The sequence below is a fragment of the Triturus cristatus genome, chromosome 6 (assembly GCF_964204655.1).
Source record: "Triturus cristatus chromosome 6, aTriCri1.1, whole genome shotgun sequence".
In the NCBI taxonomy this organism is placed as follows: domain Eukaryota; kingdom Metazoa; phylum Chordata; class Amphibia; order Caudata; family Salamandridae; genus Triturus; species Triturus cristatus.
The window spans coordinates 513230279-513255686 of record NC_140589.1 but is presented as its reverse complement, the minus strand read 5'-3'; the positions used below and the strand labels follow the sequence as shown (position 1 = coordinate 513255686).

The window sequence follows — 25408 nt, the reverse complement described above, 5'->3', positions numbered from 1 at the left end:
TAATTTCTCCAATCTAAATTAGGTGGGCAGAATGACAGATCAGAATCCGACCGCCCTTACTCCGCAGGGCCGCCAGAGGGCATTAATAACAGCGGAGACGGAGTAGTTGCTGCTGTGATTAATTCTAATACATTTGCAGGTGGAAAGCATTCTTGGCAGTCAAGATAATTTGTCACTGGTGCAACAGAGAATCCTTATCACCATGAATTCAATCGGGCCCCAATTTAAGAGAATGCAAATTATACCTTTGTTTAGCATATGCAACAAAATTAAAGGCTGCAAATGTACAGTGTTTGACCTGGTTAAGGAAAGGTCTCAACAGCACTGCCTCTGTCTCCAGGGGCTTAAACGTCATGCAATGGTACACCAACTGCAGCAACACTATTGCAACTTGTAAATGCATCATCACTGCCTATTTTGAGGCGGTGGCTGCCGTTAGGGGCCATTGGAACTCATTTGTGGGAACCAGCACTTACTTTTCCACAATAGGCATCAACTAAGAGCAAGAGAGGGAAAAAACCATAAAGCCTAAAGAAGTAAAAAGAGAAACATGGAAAATACATCATAACGTGGGGAACGCAGGGACCAACAAGAGTCAGATAAATGGAAAGGGGGTCTCTGGTAATGGATTAAAGAGGCATCAGGTCCTTTAAGACTGCACATTCTTGGTATTACATGGGCCAACCCTCGGGCATCCAAAAGAGCTTCAGGCACCAGCACTCATTATTTTACAAATTAGGCACTATCCTCATGTACTTTAGGGCAGTGCAAAGCTCTCTGAATGTTTAGTATGATGTTCACCATTCTGTTAACATGCTGAGAATTAAGAGGGAAGCTATCATAGCGTAGCATCATTTAACAAATGTTTGGCAAGATCCTGATATCTTAATGCACTAGTGCTCAAGGGATCATGAACTGTCTATAGGCCATATTCACAAAGGTAAATTTGGTCATAAACTCAAGTGTACGATCAAATGTAACTTTTCACTGCCTGTCAGGAATTCACAAAGGCATTCCTGGCAGGATTGAATGTATTTATTTGAGCAAAATCTCCACTGCAAATCCAAAGATCAGTGCTGCTTGTGGATTTCAATAGAAATTGGTGAATTACCCAAAATAGTAAATCTGCAGCTGCATGAACAAGTAAATCTGGGGGGCAGATTTACTCCTTTTCAGTGAATAGGAATCTATCTCACATAATCATAATTATAGACACACAACCGTGCCTGAAGGAACTACTTTGCTCTATTTAGGTTTGGTATGATATAGATTGTGGTGAAGGTAGGAGCCTGGAAGGGATGGTTGGAATGCTTGTATGTGCAGGGTGTGTGGTGAAAACCAGAACAAGAATTCACAGTGGCACAATACATTTTTACAGGTTTAAGCATAACTAACCTACCTAAATTTCTGAAAGCAATTTGAATAGATAAGTATGAAATAAAATGAAGGTAGTATTATAATAATGAAGACCATTATCATTGACATTTCTATGAGTATTGCTTTTTGGGTAGTCTATTTTAAGAGCAGTCTAAAAATCATGAAATAATCTATGTTTTGGATTTTATACACATAACTGAATAACAAAATGTGATGTTTTCTGGGTAAACCAGAGTAAACCCTATTTATATCTTAATCTTAATTTTGGGTTCACAAATTAGGTACATATACTTATTTAGCATAAGGGGTGGGGCATGTTTGCACCCATGTTAAAATCTTAATATTCCGATATTTTAATTAAATTACCAATGCAACCTTAAAGACCTCAAAGACAAAGTGTGACACATAAACCAATGGACCAATACATGTTCCTGCCCACCATAATTTCCTCAAAACATTCATTAAAGACTCAAAATGATTGCTTGCCTTTGAGCGGAATACATATTTTGCATGACACACTTAAGTATATTTACCTGAAGCACTTTGTTATGAGGACTTTCATCAAAAACCAGTGACTGCTGGTACAAGGGATCAAGAGTTTTCCTAGCAATTCTCGTTTTCTTCTTGGCAATGCAGGATCCATTCTCCAAAAGATAAACCTTGACATATGGTGCTAGAAAATAAAAATATATCATAGTAATATTTCTAGTCTGCTTCTGCTATAATGAGACATATTATTGTAAAGCTAGATAGAATGAGTTGGAACACTTACTAACTTTTATACTGTTTTTATCTTCTAATATAGGATCCAACTTCCAAATGAGGTTTTTAAAACAGAACTTTATTTACATTTGAAATAAGCAAGAATAATGTGTGCCCACTAGTGATATGCTACCTATCATTAGTTGAACACAAGAACATTAATTGGGACAGGCGTTCTAACACTATCTTTAAACTCACAGAATATTTCAGGAATAATCTCCAGCTGCCAAGTGTTACCAGGTACAACAAACCAAACAATTAGAGAACTCTTTGTACTAGATCTCATCTGCAACTTTTTGTGACTGTCATAGCATTATTAACCAGTATTCACCAAGTGCCAGCAATAGATATTCCATTCCCGAATGAGGACAGTGACACAGAGACCTCTCATGATGATTCATAAAAGAAAAATTGTGAATGCTTGTGATACAGCAAACAAGAAACCCCAGCCTTTCAAGCTTGTCAACCTTATAGTTGTCTTAGTAAAACTTCTTAGTCCATGCTACTTTACTGTCATCGCAGGAGAGTTAGCAGGACAACCTAGTTGTGGAGGCGGAAGAAACAGGGGTCATGGGGTATACACGTGGTTGTTGATAGTGGGGTGTGTGCCCAGTCTATCTTAAGCTGTGCACATTCAGATCCGCAGCTCATTCAGAGTTCATATATCTTACGCACATCTTGTGGGGATGGCTCTTGTCCTCCCATGTTAGAAGGTGTTCACGCCCACTTTATTTCGTCTTCCGTACTGATCAGTTCCTGCATGTTCCTATTCCACATGCAGGCCATGTAGTGGTTACCCAACTTTTGGCTTCCATGTGCAGTATCAAGTCCTCTATACTCACCCACTTCACACCTATAACCTGCTCCTGAGGAGAAATAGGCCCCCTCAGTGACTTTCATGTCATTTCTATTTGGGACTTAACTAACAGTAGAGGAAAATCCATAAACCTGCTCCTAACCTTCTTATACTTACATCCAGATTAATTTTATATGCTATAAAAGAGGATTTCTTTCACTTTCAAGAACAATTGTACTGGCAGGTCACAGGAACTTTGATGGGTTGTACCTTTGTCCCAAGCATAGCTAACCTCTACATGCACACTTTTGAGTCCAAATATATTTACCCGCCAGACAAATAATTCTCTACCAACCTCCAAATCTGGAGGAGATACATCGATGATATACTGGTGATATGGGAAGGCTCGGCAAAATCTCTTGAGACCTTCACCGTCTGGCTTAACTCGAGGAATCCCCATCTGAGATTCACATGTGAATTCAGTAGGACCTCTCTCTCCTTTCTTGACCTTCGGCGATCTCCCAAGGATGGTGGCATATGCTCAGAGTTGTACAGAAAACCTATGGCATGCAACTTCCTACTATACTACACCAGCTTCCCTACACATGTCCTGAGAAACAATCTACTGGTTGGGCATTTCCTGAGGATACGCAGAAATTGCACCAGAACAACAAAGTACAAAGAACATGCCGACATAAGCACCCACCTGTCAGAGCGATCTTACCCAACAAATCTTATATAAAAAGTAGCAAAAAGGGCCAAGAACAACAACCCAGAAGCCCTACTTGAAACTTATATCAAAAGCCCCATGCAGCGCTATGTATGCGTTAGCACCAACAGTCACCCAACATCGTCAAGAAATCAATAAACAGGAACTGGTCCATTCTTAACACAGGGAACAACCAGCTCCCCAAACCCCTTTTTGCCCTGAAACGCAGCAAGAACATTGGGGACATCCTTATTCACACACGTCCCAAAGTACCCTCCCAAACACAGCGGGAGGCTCGCCAGAAAACCGTATGGTCATGTGTGCCTGCCAATAGCAACTATCCCTGTGGGCCATGCTCTTTCTGTCCGTATACTACCTCTTTGTCACAGATAGACTTGGGCCTGACTACCCTTTGGAAGTTACACATTCTAACTAACTGCAACACAGAGGGGGTCATCTATATACTATGATGCCCTTGCAATATGGTTTATGTGGGTATGACCACACGTAAGGTTAGACAGAGAATACTGGTACATTGTAGTTCGATAGGGTGTAAAAAACAACACTAAACTTACAAGACAATTTTGGGACACAGGCCACACAGAAGATGACAACTGGTGGGCTATCATAGACAAACCTAACTCCCCCTGATGATGAGGACCCACTAGTCAGTCCTGTTCCATAGAGAACAAAGATGTGTTTTCAGGCTCTGCTGTGATAGTCAGGGCCTTAATGCCGAAATCCCCTGGACGAGTTTGTGGCGTTAGATGCATGCCCCCCCCCCTTTTTTGACCCACTGACATTTACCTTTTTCTTATTCTAAGACCACACACTGGCCACCTACGTACTAGATGTCTAGATAATATCAGGGGCAACCCCGTTATTAGCGCCTAGGTGCACACAACCTATATGTGCCAGTCCGCTATCAGATATCATTAGAAAATATAACTGTGTCCTACTCGCACATACCTGCCCTTGAGTATCACCCATCTCCTCCCCCTCCTGTAAAGGGACACCACTTTTCGATTTTCTTCCCATGCAGGGCTCCTTAAGAAGAAGCCATTCCCTGCCAATCTAGGCTTGCCTTATCCTGGTTTCTTCCCTGTCCTCCCAACATGCCATCCTGTCACCACACCTTCATCATGATGTTTATCTTCACATTTTACTTCATTATTAAGCTTTATTCGACATATGACATATGACCTTGAACTGACACTAGAAGCGCATTGCGCGTCTCGCTGGAAGCGGCGTTAGTGCACTTTGTAAGAATCCTTTTTAAATATTTCCTGGTTTTGGTATTTAATTTAATTTTGTTTCGTTTTTCCCTGTTTTTAACCGGCTGGCCTCATACTTGCATTATAATCGGTAATACTCACCGCTCTTTTAGCGGGTCCTTTACTCAACTCCACTACTTTGGGGGACATATTGGGGGAGAGAAGGACGCCTGGCGGCGCCATCTTTGTTCATGGTCTAGTCGTCAGAAGGACGCTAGACCTGTACTTAAGGCGGGTAAAATCTTGCGGGGATCTGGACCTTGAACTGACACTAGAAGCGCATTGCGCGTCTCGCTGGAAGCGGTGTTAGTGCACTTTGTAAGAATCCTTTTTAAATATTTCCTGGTTTTGGTATTTAATTTAATTTTGTTTCGTTTTTCCCTGCTTTTAACTGGCTGGCCTCATACTTGCATTATAATCGGTAATACTCACCGCTCTTTTAGCGGGTCCTTTACTCAACTCCACTACTTTGGGGAACATATTGGGGGGAGAGAAGGACGCCTGCCGGCGCCATCTTTGTTCATGGTCTAGTCGTCAGAAGGACGCTAGACCTGTACTTAAGGCGGTCATGCTGACGGGCACGCGCAGCGGGTTCGCTGGATTTCCGCTGGAGTTACGCCTGAGTTCAGTCCGTCTGCGCCCGTCCGCGCTCGATCGGGCTCAGGCCAGCGGGCTACTGCTCTACGTTAGGTTTAATCTGCGTTGTTTAGACAGTGATATGCAGAGGTTAGATCCCACGACTATAGCTAGGTTAGGGGACATGAATCTTCTCCGAGCTCCTAGTGGGAGGTCTGGGGCTGACCCACCTCCTTTAAAGTTAACTTGCCTGAACACCAGGTCGCTTCATAAGCACCATCTAGAAATCTTTACACTCCTCCAGGATGAGGATATTGATGTCCTAACTCTTACGGAGACATGGTTGGGTGATGACTCTCTCCCTGACATCATAGCCGCCCTCCCCCTTGAATATGATGCGGTTTGGCACAATCGTGCCAATAACGCTAGGGGGGCGGGGTAGCAATTCTGTACAAAAAACATCTAAAGGTCGTTAAAATAGCGGCCGAAACATTAGATATATCCGACGTTCTTGGAGTGAAGATTATTTTGAATAATTCATGTCTTGTGATTCTTACAGTTTATCGTCCTCCAAATTCTACGTCAGTTTTTGATGATTTATTTGCCTCCTTGATGTCTGACCTTTGTACAAGATATCAAAAAATAGTGATAACCGGGGATTTTAATATGCATTGGGATAAAGTTCATAAAGATCTGGCAACTCGTCGTTTGGAGAACATTATGTCCTCTTTTGGCATTAAACAGCTTGTAGATGCCCCCACTCATATTAAAGGTCATATTCTTGACCTTATTTGGACCTCAGACCCCAAGGTATATCTTGTGAATATTTTACCTTGTATCTGGTCGATCATCATATGGCGAACTGTGAGATCCCCATTATGGGGTACCCAGTTCAGAAATCTTTAAAAATGAAAGTAGTTCGTCGGTGGATAAGAGTTGACTCACAATCACTGACCAACATCCTTCCTGGGTATGCCCAATTATTGGCGCCTAGCGGAGATCTAGACCAAGACTACAAGAACATAACACGGAATTTGAGTCAGGCGATAGATCAGATAGCACCTGAGAAATTACAAAAAGTAAAAAGAGTAGGAAAAGGGGCTCCGTAGTTTACCCCGCTCTTGAGGGACCATAAAAAAAAGCTCCGTCTTTTGGAAAGGAATTGGAGGAGAACAAAGGAGGGCACAGATAGGGAACAATATAAAATTTCTCTCAATGTATATAAAAAGTTGATTATGGCAACAAAAGCAGCCTTCTATGAAACTCGTATAAATCAGGCTGAGAATACTCAGAAGGAAACATTTAAAATCTTGACAGAGTTGAGCAAAAAATCAGAAACGATTGAAACTACAATAAATGTGGACACTTTTCAATGTTTCTTTCTGGAGAAGGTGGAGACCATTCTCTTTGAGATTAAGAATGGTATTTTGAATAGCCCGCCTTTAATACAGGAAGCCCAAACTCCTCTCGAAGTATCCATTTCAAGGTTTCCGGAAATAGATTATCAAAGCCTTGAACAGCTTATGAGCAGAATTAAGTCAGGACGTGTCCCCCTAGGGTCTTTCGTTTGGCGTGCCCTATTTTAGGAGATCATATTATCTCCCTCCTTAATAGCTCGTTGGAGACCAGCTTTTTACCATCAAGTCTCAAGGAGGCTCGAGATAAACCCTTGTTAAAGAAGCCAGGAGCCGATCCGACCATCTTGAAAAACTATAGGCCGATCTCTCAACTGCCTTTCTTGTCCAAAGTTTTGGAGCAACATGTGCTGAAGTCCCTCTCTTTATTCCTGGAGTCACACCATATACTCCAGGAGCATCAGGCAGGCTTTCGTGCACACCACAGCACCGAGTTGGTGATGCTGTCGGTGCTGGACGAGCTCAGAGGCAAGGCTGACAGTAAGAAACCAAGCGCCCTGATACTTTTAGATCTATCAGCGGCGTTTGATTCTGTCAGCCATTCCCTGCTATTGGACAGATTGGCCCTTTTTGGGATAAAGGATCTGGCCTATAAATGGTTACAGTCTTTTCTGAAAGGAAGGGTACAGAGGATCCAACTGGGGGATTGTATCTCGGAGGTTGGTGTTCTGGAGTGCGGAGTCCCTCAGGGCTCTGCCCTATCTCCACTACTGTTTAATCTCTATTTGCAACCTCTGATCAACTCCTTAGCTAACATGGGCTGTCGTGTGTTTAACTACGCCGATGACACCCAGTTACTACTGAGCATTGATAATACGGCTATAGCACAAACCAACGCTCAAAATATTCTTAGACACACGGTCAGCTGGATGACGGCAAATCTGTTGAAAATAAATCCAGATAAAACAGAGATACTGGTGGTTTCGACCACAGTCTCACCTTGGTGTGACCTATATTGGCCCCAGGAACTAGGTCCCACGCCGATACCAAGCAATAAAGTAAAAAGTCTTGGTATCAAGATTGACAATGAGCTGTCAATGGCCAGTCAGATTTCTTCTGTTGTAGGGACTTGTACTGGCCTGATTAGACAGTTGCGCAAACTTGTCCCTTTCCTTTCCTTTTCCATACTTTGTACAGTCGTCTCTGCTACAATTATATCAAGGTTGGATTATGGGAACGCCCTTTACTTAGGTCTACCCAAGTCTTTGACCAACAGATTGCAGGTTGTGTTGAATGATGCAGCACGATTGATTTTTAGGCTCCCTAGAAGAACTCAAGCCTCATCTTTATTGCTCAAGTTACACTGGCTTCCTATTGTGCAGAGAGTGGAGTTCAAGAGCCTTTGTACGGCTCATAAGGCAATTTATGGACAGGCTCCTGTATATATTAAAGAACGTCTGGAGCTTTACAAGCCTAAACGAGCTCTTAGATCTTGTGATGCTCAGTTGTTGGTTTGTCCTCGATACAAGCTGTCAACTAAAGGAGGCAGATCCTTCTCGGTGCTGGCTCCACAGCTATGGAACAGATTACCAGAACCACTCCGGAGAGAAGGAAATCTATGTTTTAGGAAGCAGTTAAAACGCTTCTTTTCAAGGAGGCTTTCGGCCTATTTAAATAGTTACCTTACAAGGTTCCTCTCTCGCTTCTTTTATGCTTGAAATATATTTGTTGGTTATCGGTTCTAAGCGCCTAGAGACCTGTAGGTGAGTTGGCGCTATATAAACCGAAGTTAACATAACATATAATCATAAAAGCATGTTACAAAAGTATTCCATAATTAAACTAAGACCTGTTTCGGAAGATGTGATTAAATAAATATGTCGACTTTCGATAAAACGGAACATTAATTTAAAAAGACTCCATATTATTATATAAAAAAATTCATGCACAATTCTCAATCGGAGGATCAGAACTAGAGTAGCTTCCTCTTGGAAACCTTTAAACTGAAGAAGAGACCGGATACATTTAGGTAGATAAAAATGTTTGCAGCACTAGATCAATAGTTACAGTCAAGCATACACATTTCATGATGACATTGATTTTGACCTTATTGCCCACACCCACCCAAGATATTTTGCAACGGCTATTAAAATGGTAGATGAAGTGCTAGTACGTATGATTCTTTCAGCTTCCTCACTCCTACCAGTGCCTAACAACTTACATATAGGCCTCAGCCAAACCCGACGAGGGGTTGCATTGGCTGGGCAGGCAAATAGCATGTGTGAAACTGATTCTTTGTGGGCCGGGCAAGTGGGACACCTGTTGTCACTTGAATTAGACCACTTAGATGTAAAGGATCTTAAAGGTAGCGAGCCGGCCTTCAAATGAAAAAACAGTTTCCTATCTAGTGGCTTTGTTATGATGTCCTAGTACGGTTCAAGGCTCGGGGTGTTTTTAAATTCTAGGAAGGTTCCTGTCAATGAGGATGATTCAATAAGTCTCAAGGTGCTATAGGTGACCATCTCCCAATATGTTTCCTTTAAGTACTTTTTTGAAGGAAAGTGAGCCATTGTCGGAGTTTCCCAGAGCATTTTCAAACTAATGTCAGCTAGGATATCTCTAATGCACCGCAGCCATCTAATTTTGTGGAAGTCATCAGATTTGATTACGTCCATAAAACCAGCGGCATATGGCATCAATTCTGGTGTTGTCCACAGCCTGCGCCAGTATAACACCGGGCGTAATTTTACAATATCAGATAAAAACTTTCTTCCAAGATCATAATGTAACAGGCACGATGGCGTACTTTGGGGGAGGTTGGTAATACTACATAGGAACCTATTCTCTGACACACTAAGTTTGGACGTGTTCTCAAACCCCCATAGTTTTGCACCGTCAAGGGCTGAGCTGACCACTTTCATGTCGTAAAGTTGGAGCACAGGTCTGATAGGTTTAGTAAGCGATTTTTTGTGCTCCAGTTGTATTGCTCCCGACAATTGCCGGTGCTTGAGTATTGCCAAGTCAATTTGCTGGTTCCACTTTAAGTCACTTCCCCAGATATGTGAACGCGCTAACTTGTTCCAATGGTCAATTGTTCATTGAGATACTACCTATAAAAGTTCTATGCGAGTTAAAAGTCATAAATTTCGTTTTCAACACATTGACTTCGAGACCGTGAACGGAACAAAACTTTTCAAAAATTAACAGGGCTCGCTGGAGTCCACTTGGGGTCTTCAAAATTATCAATGTGTCGTCTGTGAACATTAAAATAGGAATTTTAACACCTGCTAAAATCGGGGCATCAGTATTCACGGGTGACAAACAGTCAACTATTCCATTGATGAACAAGGAAAATAAAGTGGGTGCTATGGCACAGCCCTGGCGCACCCCTCGTTCTACTGGGAATGGCTGGGATCCCCATCGAATTTTAGCACAGTTGTCCTCGTGCTGTGTCATTATAAGTGTGAGAAGTTCTTTGGGCAACGCCAATTCCTGCAACGTCACCCACAAGCTGGAACGGGGAGCAAGATCGAACGCAGACTTTAAATCTACGAAGGCAGCATTTATACTGCCTTTGCCCAGGACCACTATTTTCCATAGTAATAAGATAAACCGGAACACCTGATCAATGGTGCTGGTGTATGCCCGAAACCCAGCCTGCAGGGGGTCAGTATACTATGTTCATCAATCCATTTGTGAATCTTATTGAGGATCATCCTCCCCACAATCTTTTGCAATGCGTCTATCAAACTGATGGGTCGGTAATTCCCAGGCAATGATTTATCTCCTTTTATGTACACAGGGATTATTTCGGCTCCTTTCCAGGAGTCCGGTATGGGGGTGCCTTGAGGACCTGCGTTGGCCAAAAACACAATATATCTTCCCCATCTTGATTTGACATGTAAAAACACATCGGCGGTAACGCCATCTGGACCAGGCGCTCTTTCGCCTACTACTGCTTCAAGAGCTAACACATCATTAATGTTAAAAACCTCTTCTACATAGAATACATAACTGGGGTCATCCATATTTTTCTCAATTGGACTTCGTGCATATTGTGGTTTAAAATGTTTGACCCAGTCTTCCTTCATAACGTGGTTTTGCGGTTGTTCAGGTTGTCCACCTCGATCCCATTTTATAATATTCCAGAACGATTTACTATTATTCTGGGTGTTAGCCTCTTTGAGGTCCTGCCATCGTTTCTCATCCCAAGAGCGTTTAGCTTTAGTTATAGAACTCTTGTATGCCTGCCTAGCTGTACGTACCAGGACAGGTTCTTCATCTTTGATCGCATTCACAAGGAGAGCTCTTGCCTGCCTACATTCCTTGTTAGACCAGCAGCAGGGCTTCTGAATTATTGGTTTCTTTGGCTTACAATACTTAACAAAATAAGATCTCATATGCTTTAAAACATTTTCATGAGACTGGATGACGAGCTCCAATGGGACACAGGATGTTTTCTAACTCTAATAGAGGGCATTGTTGATGTCTTTTGAGATACTATCCAAGGACTCGGGATTTTCAACTATTCTATCCCATTTAAGCCGTCTTATGTTGTTGGTGGGAACTACATCATGAGAATGCAGTTCGGCCTCTCCACCATACAGTGGCTCATGCTTCCACCATCTAAAAGTTGCACACAGGGGATTATGAACGCTTTCGGGGCGATCTCTAACAGCCATGTCATTGATTGTGTGCCAAAATTTCAAACTCATAAGGATATAACCTATCCTGCTCTTGCTATATCCGTTGTTGAATGTATTCGCCCCCAGTCTATCTTGAGGTGTCCTGCCATTTAGTGCCCTTAACCCCTTCTCTAAACAGATGGGATTAATCTGAATGACTGCCTCTGTCCACTTCTTTACTGGATCAAGTTCCAGTTTCGGGTTTTCCCTCTGGGCATCTTCTTCGTCAGTGAGTTGCCATTCTGCAGTAGCAAGAGTCTCAAAAGTTGAATTAAAATCACCCGCAATAATAACATTGGTATCCATTGAGTATAAATCGAGGAGTTCGTCCAAAGCCGCTAAAACTTGGGATTTACCTCCTCTGGTTTCCCTCACATAATTGTTATAGATGGCAATGCTCTCAAGCGGGTCTAGCTTTAGCCTTAATACCTGGATGTCATTACTCATGGAGGGGAGCTCCTTTATACTAATATCTATTTCTTGGCGAACCCATATGGTCAAGCCTCCTGAGAGCCGATCTTTTACTCCTTTTGTTGCTGGAATTTGATAATTTAAAAAACCTACACAGTGCTGTGGTGCCAAGAGTCATGTCTCCTGAAAGAGACAAATATCGAAACAATTGATAAAAGCAAGCCATTCCAGAGCCATATATTTAGAACTCATCCCTGCAATGTTCCATGATATCAGTGTGCCTCTTCTAGAAGTGTGGTAGGTACTCAATAGGGCATTTAGTTCCACTATGAGGATTTGACTAGACTCACTCTGGCATGCTAGCTGAGGTGTAAGTGTGGATACCATTTGGATGGACTTAGCAGATCTGTTGGCACAGTTGGAATTCATAACTGTATGGCTACCCTAGGGAGCTATTAAATTACCAGCACTACCTCTTCCAGAAGTGTGGCAAGTGGTCGCTAGGCCATTTGACTCCACTAGGGGGATTTGACTAGCCTCATACTGGCACGCTAGCACGGGGTGTGAGTGAGGGTGCCGTTTGAATGGACTTAGCAGATCTATTAATGCAATTAGAATTCGTAACTGTATGGCTACCCTTGGAGACTGTTGGATTACCTGCACTCCCATGGTGTAGACCGAGCTCTCCTATCAGTCAGTCGTTACATTCTAGTGTGGAGCTACCTATCCTACCTTTTTGGAGCTGCCCAAGATGGTGACTAGTCTGGATTGCGGGCGGGAGCCTTCTTAACTGGATGGATGAAAAATCAGGGGAACAAGTTCTAAATTCAAGAGCAAAGAGGCCATCTCCTCCCTCTGGAAAGTTAATTCTATGCAGTCCAGACGATTAGCAGGGGAGGTAAGTCTACGCGCCTTAATGATGTCTTCTCTAATCACAGAACGACATCCGCTTACATAACGTTTCCAGCGGATTGCCTTATTGGTCAATAAGTCCACACTTTCTATGCTTTTACTAGGATCCAACTTTGGAACGTTCACCGTGTATATTTTATGGCTATTATATGCCCTGGGAGTGTTCTGGTCCCGTCTCCCTTCTTGGGTACTATACTGTCTATTTGTAGGTATGAACGTATTAATGCTCCTGTCTTGCAATGAATGCCCTTTAGATGTTTCTATCTTTCGAGACCTGGGAGTGTTACAGGTAGTGGGAGGTGCATTATTTATGATAGGAAACAATGGTAAGGGCTTTTTCTGTTTAGCCACCTCACTAAACGATAGGGTAGCTTTATACTGACCAACAGTATTTTGGGGGGCGATTGATTTTGCCTGGGCAGTTAGTTGACTAAGTGGAGGGGAATTAGTAACTCCGTAGATTACGCGATTAGGTCCAAAGGACCCTCCTTCTGTCAAGAGCCCAATCTCCACAGTCAAATTCTCTATTAATGCCCTCATAGTCCCTATTTCGTCCCGCAATGAGTACACCACATGGAGTATATCCTGCAATTCCAATGTTTGGTTTACAACCAGCTCTATGATGTTGTCTGGAGATAGTGCGGGTTGCTGCATGTTTCCCTCCCCCTGAATGTTTGACAGTATAGCATACCTGTTCGTGCAAGTTACTATGGGCTTGTGAATTTGAGGATGACTACCATCTGACTCTGCGGGGCTGGAGGTGCTAGCAGGGGAATCATCCACCCTCGCTGAGTTCTTTCAACTCACTCCCTTGGTAGCTTTGGAACCTTTTTTGCGTGTTGTGAGCATAGCGGGGATAGCGGGGCACTTGATCGAGCCTTCACACAAAGGTTGGGCTATGCAGGAGGGAGACTTGTTCCCATGTATATTCAAATTTTGCTCCGATACTAGTATATCCTCACATTCTTCAATTAATGTATCTATTAAGTCCAGTATGCAATTGTTATCAGAATGCTTGGTTGTCTTCCTTGCCTTTTTCCCTTTATTGGTTCTACCTGTATTGTCACCATCCCCCCCTCCTCCACCTTCCATCAACTTTCTCTTCTCCATATCAAGGAGAATAGTTGTAATTGCGTGAATTAACTCTTTGAACTTTCCCAACTGAAGTTCAGTCAGTGGCCAACTTTAGGCTATAAATGAGTACAAGTAAGGAGGGAGAGCGCTCAGTACCTCTCTGTACGGGGTTAAACTCTCAGAGCACTCGAACTCCAGATGGCAAACAGAAGGGGGGTGGCCCTGCCCTGCCTCTTCCTGGCGATGACGGGCCGCACGCGTCCCACACCGCGGGGGGAGAGGCAGCACTATAAGCGCGATGGTAGGCGCCTCCCCCTCACTAGCAGCAGCTGGGGGATATCGCGCTCTGGGACTTGGAGTCCCCTCTGATGATGGCTGGCGCTGTGAAGGGCAGGAGCAATCTGCTTCGGGCGTGCCCTGGGACTCCGGTCCCACCAGGGCTCGAAAGCAGGCAGAGAAAACCCCCGTAAGCTAGGGGGCACCAGGGCAGGCAAAGAAATCCGCAGGAGAGCGTCCCCTCGCATTTTACTTATAAACCTTACCCCCATCTGGAGTGATGCCGTGTGCATGCTACATAACTAGGGAACTACATTGGGGGAGTGTGACCTAACAAGATGGCCAAATAGTTGCTTTTCTTGGTGCTCCCTTCGACAGCCCGACAATTTGTCTGCATCCTACAATATCCTGACCCCCAAAAATTGACCATATGAGCAAGGACAGGAAGCCTCACCCCAGTGGTGCAGAGAAACAAGAGAAAGTGACATGCACGTGGAGAGAGACGACATACTTGAAGTAGCTCCGATGTGCCGGGCGGCGTCATCTTAGCATCAGCGCAGGACCGCAGATCCGGAACACAAAGGTAAACCCTCGAAGGAAAGAGAAACCAAGGATCGAGCAAACAGGGACAACAAGAAGAGGGGTAATCTGCCGGTCCCCGAGCATCGGTACGAGGTCGGAAGACCGAGGGTGAGCCCCTGCTGTGACATCACCACATGTCCTGTGTGCCGGACGAGGAGGTGCAGCGGCCAGGAAGTGGAGAGTGCTGCGGGACTCGAGTGATCTGTCCCCGAATCAGATGGGCGGCCTTTGGATACGAGAAGGTCACACAAGCTATAGAGCCAGTAGACACCGCAGTAAGGATGCCTGCGGGGCCTAACGCATTGAAAGGGCCAGGAACCATTTATAAAAAAAAAATTGGGAAAAATAAAAAGGATCCACAGGGACACCTTATACACCCCAATCAAGCCGGGTTTATACCTCGGAGGAACACGGCACATAACCTACGGAGATTGGCACATGTGTGGCTAGCTCCAAGTTTGGAGACTGAGAGATGCAAACTGGCAATGCTGGACATCGAACAAGCATTCGACTACGTATAGTGGGAGTACATATGGTCGACACTAAAGAAGATGGGGTTGGGGCAGGGGTTTATTAAATGGGTGCAACTAATCTACACCAACCCAACAGCTAGGGTGAGATTACGCGGACAGGTATCTGAACAATTTTAGCTAACAAGGGGCACCTGTCAAGGTTTCCCACTATCACCACTTATTTTTGCAATTGTTATGGAGCCCCGGGCGGCAACACTAAGGAAACAATTTGAGAGATAGGGAATCCCACTGGTGAACACCAACCACATGGTCTCACTATATGCAGATAGCACACTGGTATACATAAGAGATCCAGAGAGAGTGGTCCCGGATCTTTTGAGAGAGCTATGGGACTTTGGAGAGTTATCTGGGCTTAAGCTCAACCCCGCAAAATCAAACCTGTTTCCCATGGGGGAGCTTGCGGGGAAGATGGAAACTGAATTACCCAATGCCGACGGGGCCCGATACTTGGGAATTCGACTAGCATATACGCCCAAAACACACTTAGAGGAAAACGTGGAGAGGGTAGTGGAGGGCATTGGAAACTCTATACAATTCTGGAGTGAGCTCCCACTTTCCCTGATGGGAATGATTGCACTAATAAAAATGGTTATCCTCCCGAGGTCTTTATACATTCTTCAGCACTCCCTATATAATATCCCAAATAGGTACTTTATAAAGTTGGATATTCTCTTGGTTGCACTGCTGTGGGGACAAAAGCAGAAAAGAGTAAAACTAGACACACTTCAATAAAAATGGGAGTCCTGGAGATTGGAGGTGACATGACTAGAAATGTCCAATATGGGATCACAGTTCCAGCATAAGGTTCACTGGTTGGACGAGAATGATAATTGGGAGAAATGATTGCTGGCGGGTACACATGGAGAGGCCTCCCTACCGGAGCTTCTCATGCTTTGGGCTGAGATGCCCCAATGCTATCAATATATCATTCAACATGTCGTGGCGATATGGGAGCTACCTGTGAAGAAGGTTGTCCACCACGCGCTATATGCCCCAGATATGCCACTGTGGGTGGTAAATTCCTTCAAAAAGATAGCAGAAGCTATGTCTAATAAAAAATGGGTGGAAGGGGGTTGTCACACCATGGGCGACTTATATAGCAATGAACAATTTATAACGCAAGAGGAGGCTGAACACACATTTGGTCTGGGAAGAGGACAGTTTTTACAGTATGGAAAGATATATGCGGTGGCCCTTAAAATATGTCGCTCTTTTCCACAAGAATCACCCAGGACTTCGACATTGCAGGTGTTGCTTTGCATGTCTGGTGGTCCCCGATTAGTCTAGCATATTTACAGAGCGTTACGGGCCGACCTGTCAACGGGGCCCATACCAATGGAGGCAAGATGGGACGAGGCTGAATAGGTTGTGTTTCATGAATTTTAATGGAAATATCATTTTAATAGCTACGACTACAACGGAATAACTGTGGGGGCTGTGTTATTTGAATTGTTTTAATTTTATGTCACTGATGATTTTGCACTTTGGAGTGTGTTAAACTCCCTTTTTCTGGTTAAACTCGTCCTAGTACTTTGCGGGGAAACGCGGGCTTGAGTGGCCATTTTGTTAGTGTCACACGTTCTCCCCGGTCAGCGCTCTAGTCGCTGCACGCAGGACTTCATTTCACACTATTTAATGGCCACTACTCGGACGCGCAGCGGATGCGCGCAACGGGCGTGCCAAAGGCGCACCTAAAGCAAGCCCTTCTGCGCCCGTCAGCGCACCGACGGCGGCCAGGGCCAATTATGCTGACCAACTGAAAAAGGTGGGGGGTAAAAGAGTTGTATGGTCTGCAGCGTTCCTTAAAGCTCTTCGGCCAATTATGTGTTCACCCCAATGGAGGAGTGTCACACCGTGCCGCCGGGACTATGTTTGTAATACCTCTGGTTTTAGGCCGATTCTAGACCCCCGAGACAGGATTCTCCCTAGTATGGCATCTAGGTCCCAGTGTGTTCAAGCTGCCCTTATCAATGTGAGATCTCTTAGGAAGCATCATGTGGATGTATTCGATCTGATATTGGATAACGGCTTGGATTTGCTGTTTATCACGGAGACCTGGTTAGATGACACTTCAAATCCTATTGCTGCACTTGCCACCCCAGCTGGCTTTAAGATCGCCCTTTTAGACCAGAAGGTTGGAAGGGGGCGGGGCGTTGCCATTATGTATAGGGAAAAATGGTCTCTCCACATGGGGGACATCAATGTGTGGGGTGACAGTGAAGTGCTGGACTTTAGTCTACATCTTTCCGCGTACTTTACGCTGGGAAGCTCTCTTATTTATCGTCCCCCAGGCACTTTTCTCAACTCTTTTAGTGATGCTGTGGCGGAGGGGGCGCTTTGATTTTCACATTACCTGGTCTTAGGAGATGTTAATCTCCATCTTGATCAGCCTGAGACTAGGGATTCCAGTGACTTTTTGGATTTGCTTAATTTGGCTCAACTCTCACAATGGGTCCACCTTCCCACGCATCAGGGTGGCCATTTATTAGACCCCATCTGCTCTAATTTCCCTATTCAGGTCGACCAGCCTATGCCGGTCTCTTGGTCAGACCACTTTCTCGTCTGCTTTTCTTGGATGTCCCACAGCAGACGGTGCCATTGGGGTCCAACCTGCCCCCAATGTTTCATAAAATTGATCCTCAGCAGTTTAACAGTGCCTTAGCTTCCTCGCGGCCCATTTGTCAGCAGGACATGGAAGGGTGCTTGTTGGGGTTCACCGAATGGATCTCTAATTTGGTGACCGCGCTTTCTCTTTCGCGTACATCTAGGCTCGCTAGAGACTCCTCCTCCAAACCCTGGTTCTCGCCTGAGCTCCGATTACTGAAACATGGCTGTAAGGTATTGGAAAGACTATGGTGCGCCAATAACTACTGCCCACTGGCGAAACATTCGCTTAGAACCAAACAAAAGAACTATTACAGGGCGATTATTGAAGCAAAAAAACGTTACTTTTCTTTGCGCATTGATCAGGCGAATAATAACCCGAAATAAATTTTTTCAATAGTACAAACCTTTGTGGCTCCCCATGCCCAGGTTTGTTCAGCACCAATCGCTTTTTCCACCTGTTTTCAGGTTCCTTTTGTTCCCTCTACTCAATCTGGATCCTTAGTTGGCCCTATTCATAAACTATTTGCTTTTTCTTCAGCAGAGCTGCCTTGTACCCTTAGAATTCTTAAGGGTCTGAAATCGGGCTCGCCTGCTGATCCGTGTGCAGCTAGGCTGCTAGCCTCAGCCGCTGACATCATTAATCCTGAGGTCAACAACATTGTTAATATGTCCCTGTCAGGGGGTCGGGTGCCTGTTACTTGGAAGCAGGCTATGATTCTTCCTCTTCTAAAAAAGCCTTCACTTGACCCCTTGTCCCTGGGAAATTACCGCCCAATCTCTCTTCTACCAAGTTAAGCAAAAGTATGTGAGAAGGTGGTCACGAGACAACTTACGATCTTTGTTGAAGATGCTGGCCTGCTGCACCCAGCGCAGTCTGGCTTTCGAGCCGCCTATAGTACAGAGACTGCGCTGATAGAGGTTTCGGAAGCAATCCGAGAGTGTCTGGATGCTGGCGGGAGGGCAGCTTTGATTATGCTGGACCTCTCAGCGGCATTCGACACGGTGCCTCACTCCCTTCTTCTTGCTCAACTTTCGGAGATTGGTATTGCTGGTTCCGCTTTAGACTGGCCCACTTCTTTCTTGGCCGACCGGTCGCGGCAGGTTTGGCTTCCACCTTGTGTTTCAGCATCTCAGCCAGTAGTTATAGGCATTCCGCAGGGTTCATCCCTTAGCCCCTTGCTCTTTAACATCTATGTTACCCCGCTGATATATTTAACGGAGGAGCTTGGGGCTAAGGTGATTGCCTATGTGGACGACACTCAGCTGCTGTTTACCTGGGAATGCGATGCTGCAGAGGTCTGCTCCGCCCAGCACTGCCTGCTTTTGATATTTCACTGGTTGGCTAAGGCCCAGCTGAAGTGTAATGAGGAGAAATCCGAAATACTTCTTTATGGTAAATTTCCGCCTAACTTTAGAGAGCTATTATGGCCGGCGGGGTTTCCCCTGCCCTGTATGTCAGACATTGCTGTAAAAAATCTGGGCGTTTGGTTTGAGGAGAACCTAACCTTTCCTACCCAGATTAAGAAATTGGCGGGGTCTTGTTTTGGCATTCTGAAAACCTTGAGGAAGTTTCTACCTCTTCTCCCAAAGGATGCGAGGGAAACTGTGGTCCGTGCGCTGATTCTTTCTCGCCTGGACTATGCTAATGCACTGTATGTCGGGACCCCCGGATATCTGGTGGAGAAGCTCTAGGTGGTGCAGAATTCTGCGACCCGCCTCCTCCTAGATCTCCCCAGAAGGAGTATTGTGTGCCTTCATATGCCACCCCTGCATTGGCTTCCTATGGAGGTGCGGATTACATTTAAGGTCTTGTTAATTGCCCATTCTGCCTTGTACGGTAGGGGACCCAGCTACTTGCAGAAGAGGTTCTTTTTTTATACCGCCGTCAAGACAGTTGCGTTCTGCCTCCCAATTGTTGGTTCAGATCCCCCGTTTTGTCCGTCAAAGGTTGGGCGGTTGCTCCCTTGTTCGGAAGGCGGCTCTTGGTTGGAACACACTACCTTTGGCTATACGTAGCATTCAAGAGGCCCGGACTTTCAAGAAAAAGCTGAACATTTTCCTGTTTTAATACCTAGAATTACGATTTATTTCAGGCTTCGCGCCGGGACACTCTTTGGAGTAGCTGCGCGCGCTATAAATGCATTTAACAATAACAATAACGAGGCAATAGATGAGCCATTGACATCCCGGTAGTGGGGCAAAATACAAGAGGGAGTTAAACAAGTGAGTGTCAATGCAAGATTTAAACTAATCCAGTATAATATCATACATCAGACCTACTTATCTCTACGAACCATAAGTAAAATCCCCCCAGAACACACAAACTCATGCCCTAGATGCGGTCAATCAGAAGCACATTTCCTTCACATGATAAGTGAATGCTCCGCACTACTGGGAAAACATAGTAGACCGACTACAATTCACCAAAGGGTGGAAAATCCCCAAAACGGTGCGAGTGGTAATCTTGGGGATGCTCCCTATGCCCAAAACCAAAAACCTTAGCAGAAGATTTTTGTTGCTGGGGTTGGTACTGACAAAGAGGCGAATAGCGATTAGATGGATGAGTCCCAATCGCCCGGCCATGGAGAGATGGTTGACAGACCTTAGTGAATGGGCAACAGCAGAACTAGTATGAATGAAATGGATCAGAAAAGATGAAAAAATAGATGACGATTCATGAGCCTGGTCTCTTATGACGATGGAGGCTAAGCCCCCCCCATCCACACTACAGAGGCGAATGGAGAGTTATAGGGAGAGACAGAGGAAGAAGGGATGAACAGAGAAGAGGAAGAAAGAGAGCACTGGGGGAAAAAGATGCCCTGTGGAGAGGGAACATGGTATACAAGACCAGACACGACTGGGGGAGGGAGGGGAAGGGTGTTCATTTTAAAAGATTGGTTTAGGTAGAGGGAGAAGTGTAGAAATTGATTAGGTTAACCCCTGACTGAGACATGATACAGAATTATATTTACAAGAATGAGGAGGTGGGGAGGGACGTGTATGAAGATGATGTACTATGTGTAATAAAACCTTGTTCACAGATTGAAATGCCAATACAAAAAGTTACAAAAATATTTTAAATAACTAGTGAACTACATTCCCTATGTTCTCTAGAGACGTGTTTCGACGAGGCACGTCAAGCGCGTCCTTTTTCAAAATATGCAGCTGGAGCAATGCTGTGTGCATGCTCCATAACCAGGGAACTACATTTCCCATGTTGCCTTGAGAAGAGGCACATCGAGCGCTTCATTTTTCAATGTATGTCGTCCTGGTGGTTCCCTCTCCCACTCACCGGGAAGCCCACACACCAGAAGACATGGACCTCGAAGTAGGTGAGCTCGGCTACATGAACACGCTGATATTCTAGCCAGGCTGCATGGCCCGCATAGCAATAAAGCCATCACGGTCCCCAGAGGACCTTTTCCCCACTTAGCTGCACTTACTGCTATTACTGTAAATGGGCACTCAATGAGAGTTGTTGCCATAGATTTGCTAGTACAGCACTTTTTCTTTTTAATTTACCATTTCCGAAGAGGCACACACTCTGTTGCTACCCAAGAGAGATCTGGGAGCATGCACCTCTTGGTCTTAACATGCCATTCTCCACGAGGCTCACATCCATTAGAGTCTGCTACTTAGCGCTCCTAGCGTCTTTTAGAAACATAAGGGTTATTTTTCATGTTTCTACCTCTTATCCAGTACATAACGGGTGAACACTAATCGCTTTTAATCCCTTGTGTTTCACTTCACAATCACTTCATGCCATATTTGTGGAGATTGTTTACTACATGTCATAATCCCATGTCTTTCACTTTACAATCACTACATGCCATATTTGCTGAGGTTGTTCATGAGTGTTTTTCCTGCTCGCTTTTCTTTTCTTTCCTCCTGTCCCATTTCCTTCTCTTTAGCCATGCAAATAGTGGGGTCACCTACAAGGCTGGAGAGTGGTTTTATACATCACCTAATAGGTAAGAACACTTAGTTTGTACTTTTAAATGTATTCCTGCTGCCATAATTGTTTTTCTTTTGATGTGGAGACTGCTCTATGTAACCAATAGGACACTTTGAGACATGATTTAAGGCCTTTTTGTTTTTGTTTGTGTATTTCAGACAAGATGGTGGACCCAATCTCTTCGACAATTCCGTGCCATCGCTCAAACCCACAAGCTACCGGATCTGGTGGCCAGTTTATTTACTTACACTTATATATTTGATTTTTTTCATGCAGAGTGACTAATTAATTGGCCCTGAAGAATGCCCCTGTACCCCTGTTGGAGTCACCTAAGGGCAGAAACATTTTGACCTACTGCAGGGGTATATTTGCTAGTAGCCCCTTGTCCTCTCCCCTTTTTAATCCTATCCAAGGAGATCGCAGAGTAAAAGTTATTTGGCCTCCTGGGTACAGTTTTAATCTTGTTCTCTTCTTTTGCACTCTGCCCCTCACCATCACTACTTTCGGTTCCTTCCTTAAAACACCTCAGCTCCTCTTCAAGGCCCAGAGAGTTGTAGCCCACACCAGAGACCTTATGGCCCTGGTGTGAGGAGGGAGCCCTATGATGAAGCATGTCACCTTCAGGTGAGTGAGGGTTCTAGTCATAAAAGAGGTCTCCTCCCTTGACGGCACTGTTGCAGCCGCGCAGACCCCTGACTCCTGAGGCTTGAGGCGGGAGGCGGATTTAGCGGGTAGCGTGTTGCGCGCTGCCCTTTTATGCTTTTTGAGTTTTGAACCTATTTTCTGTTGCACTTTTAGGCTGCTGCAGCAGGGTTCATCGCGGGGAGGGCACCGAACTGCTATCAGGCGGTAGCGGAAGCGATAGGCTTCAGGAAAGTGCAGTCGCCATCTTGGGGAGAGTGCTGGTTGGCGGGACAGTTGTTGACACCGGAGCAGTTAAATGACGGCACTGTTGCGGCCGGGCAACGGACGCGCGCATCGGGCGCGCCAGCGCGCCTAAGGCAAGCCCGTCTGCACCCGTCCGTGCCTGACAGTCGCCAGTCGTCAGTCACCCTGCCTGTATTCCCACTGACTTCATTAGCTACTCGCGTGAGGAGGTCTTGTTTTTGGAAACCAAATGCTCCTCGGCACGCTGGGCGCCCCAGGATAGCTCCTTCAATAACAAGTCTTACTCTATTCAGCTGCCATGGGTGGATAGGGTACCCCGTTCTTCAGATGTTGTGGAGTTCAAGCTCCTTAGTTTGAACTGCCGGTCTCTTGTGAAACACCATGCTGAGGTGTTTGATCTATTGATAGATGAGGCTCCGGATGCCTTATTTTTAACAGAGACGTGGCTTACGCAGGATTCGGTGGCTGCGCCCTGGCTGGCCCTTCCTCATGGCTAAGTGTGGAAGGCAGTTAATCGGGATGGGGGGCGAGGGGGCGGTATCGCAGTGATTGTTAAGGATGTTTATACCTGCAGCCTTAGCAAAGAGAATATTGCGGACTGTGAAAGCGTTTAAAATTATGCTGAATTACAACTTCACCATGTCCGGTCTAGTTTATCGGCCTCCTGGCCCTGCTTATGGTTTTAGGGAAGACTTTCTGAGCAAAGTTGCGCTATACGCAAATAGGGCTGCAAACTTTACTATCCTAGGGGATCTCAACCTCCATTTTGAGAAGTATGAGAAAGCCGAGATTTCGAGCTTTTTGGCTGACTTGGAGGCCTTCCAGTTGGTGCAATGTGTCCTTGAGGGTACGCATGTGGCAGGTCATCTACTGGACCCTATATTCTCTAATTTAAGCCCACTAAAAGTTCCTCCGCCGGCCCCTCAGGCGTGGACTGACCATTTTTTGGACTGACCATTTTTTGGTCTCATTCTTGCTGCAATTGCAGGGGAAAGCTGTCCTTTCTCGCCCAGCCCCAGTTCCAAAACGTCCATGGCATACACTGGACTTGCATCTGCTTTCTGCTTGCCTGTCTAGCCATAGGCCCCAGGTACCTTCAGACATGGATTTAGTGATCTCAAGCTTCCATGATTGGGTGTCACTGGGTCTGGATACTTGTATTCCAGCTAGATTGGGAGCAATGAGTCGAGGGTCTTCCAACCCTTGGTTTAACAACTCATTAATCTCAGCTAAAAAGGGTTGCAAGTAGCTCGAACGCGCTTGGAGACGCTCTTACGATGCCACAGCAAAATTGGAATACCGGGCAGCCATTAAGCAGTACCATAGGCTCATTCGGAGATCACAAGCAGAGTATGTGGCCAACAAAATCTTGGCCAGCACTAATCAGGCTAAGACGATTTTCTCTCTGCTCAAAGGTATGAAAAGTGCAGGTTCATCTGCAGTCTCCCCGATTGTTTCTAACCACCAGTGTAATGAGGTGGCTCATTACTTTGTGAAAAAAGTTGAGCAGATCTATCTTAATCTGCCTGCGGGGGTTCGGCTTGTTGGGGTGGAGGCTTTGGGGCCTTCGGTTCCCACGGCAGGTAACAGTCTGTTATCCTTTCCTCCCTTATCATCTATGGATTTTGAGGCACTTTGCCTGAAAATCAAGTCAGGATCTCCGGCAGATCCCCTGACCCCTGCCCTGTTTCGCCAGCTTCACCCTCTGATCTCCCCTTGGGATATTGATTTGGTTAATCTGTCCCTGACATCTGCAGCTGTCCCCAGGGTATGGAAACATGCTAAGGTCATTCCATTACTTAAAAAATCTTCCTTGGATCCCGCGGAACCAGGTAATTATCGGCCAATTTCCCAGCTGCCTTTTCTGGCAAAGGTGGTTGAATCCCACGTCAACTCCGTCCTCTCTGAGTACATAGAACAGAATGCTATTCTGGATCCATCTCAGCATGGCTTCCGAGCGCGGCATGGGACTGAGTCTGCGTTACTGGCAGTAACGGAAGCTATCAGGGACAGTCTGGATGGCGGTGATTCAGTGGCCTTGGTCCTTTTGGACCTAAGCGCCGCATTTGACACCATCTCCCATGCGATCTTATTAACTCGTCTTCAGGAAATTGGCATCAGGGGTGTGGCCCTGGGCTGGTTTCGCTCCTTCTTAGACGGGAGGTCCTTTCAAGTGTCATTGCCACCATTCCACTCACAGGAGTTTGCTCTGCGTCAGGGGGTACCGCAGGGCTCAGTTTTGAGCCCTCTTCTGTTTAACATCTATGTTCGCCCCCTGGCCACGGTAGCGAAAGATAGAGGGCTGTCACTGGTGTCATATGCCGACGACACCCAATTGGTGATCTCCTTTTCTAAGAACTGTGGCGACAATTTGGTTAAATTCAAAGAGGACCTCCTAGCAGTGGCTGACTGGATGGCGGCCAACTTCTTGCAACTGAATGCTAGCAATTCGGAGATTTTACTCTTCGGGAAGGATCGTGAATTATGGTCTGAACAGTGCTGGCCAGAGCGTCTGAAACCCGCCCCCATACCCAAGGAGGTTGTGAAGAACTTGGGGGTGTGGCTCGATCAGGGTCTGACGTTCGATGTTCAATCTAAAGCAGTGGCAGGGGTGTACTTTGGGCTCTTGCGGGGTT

General features: G+C 45.4%; 1 protein-coding gene across 6 annotated transcripts in view; it reads right to left on the bottom strand.

The window, feature by feature from the left end:
- Positions 1-25408, bottom strand: part of RIMS1 (regulating synaptic membrane exocytosis 1) — a 1904179-nt gene that overhangs the window by 20298 nt on the left and 1858473 nt on the right. For all 6 annotated transcript variants that reach the window (XM_085610935.1, XM_085610937.1, XM_085610936.1 and 3 more), the window contains one exon: positions 1911-2050. In XM_085610935.1, coding sequence (XP_085467061.1) covers positions 1911-2050 — 140 coding nt within the window. The remainder of the gene's footprint in view (positions 1-1910; positions 2051-25408) is intronic.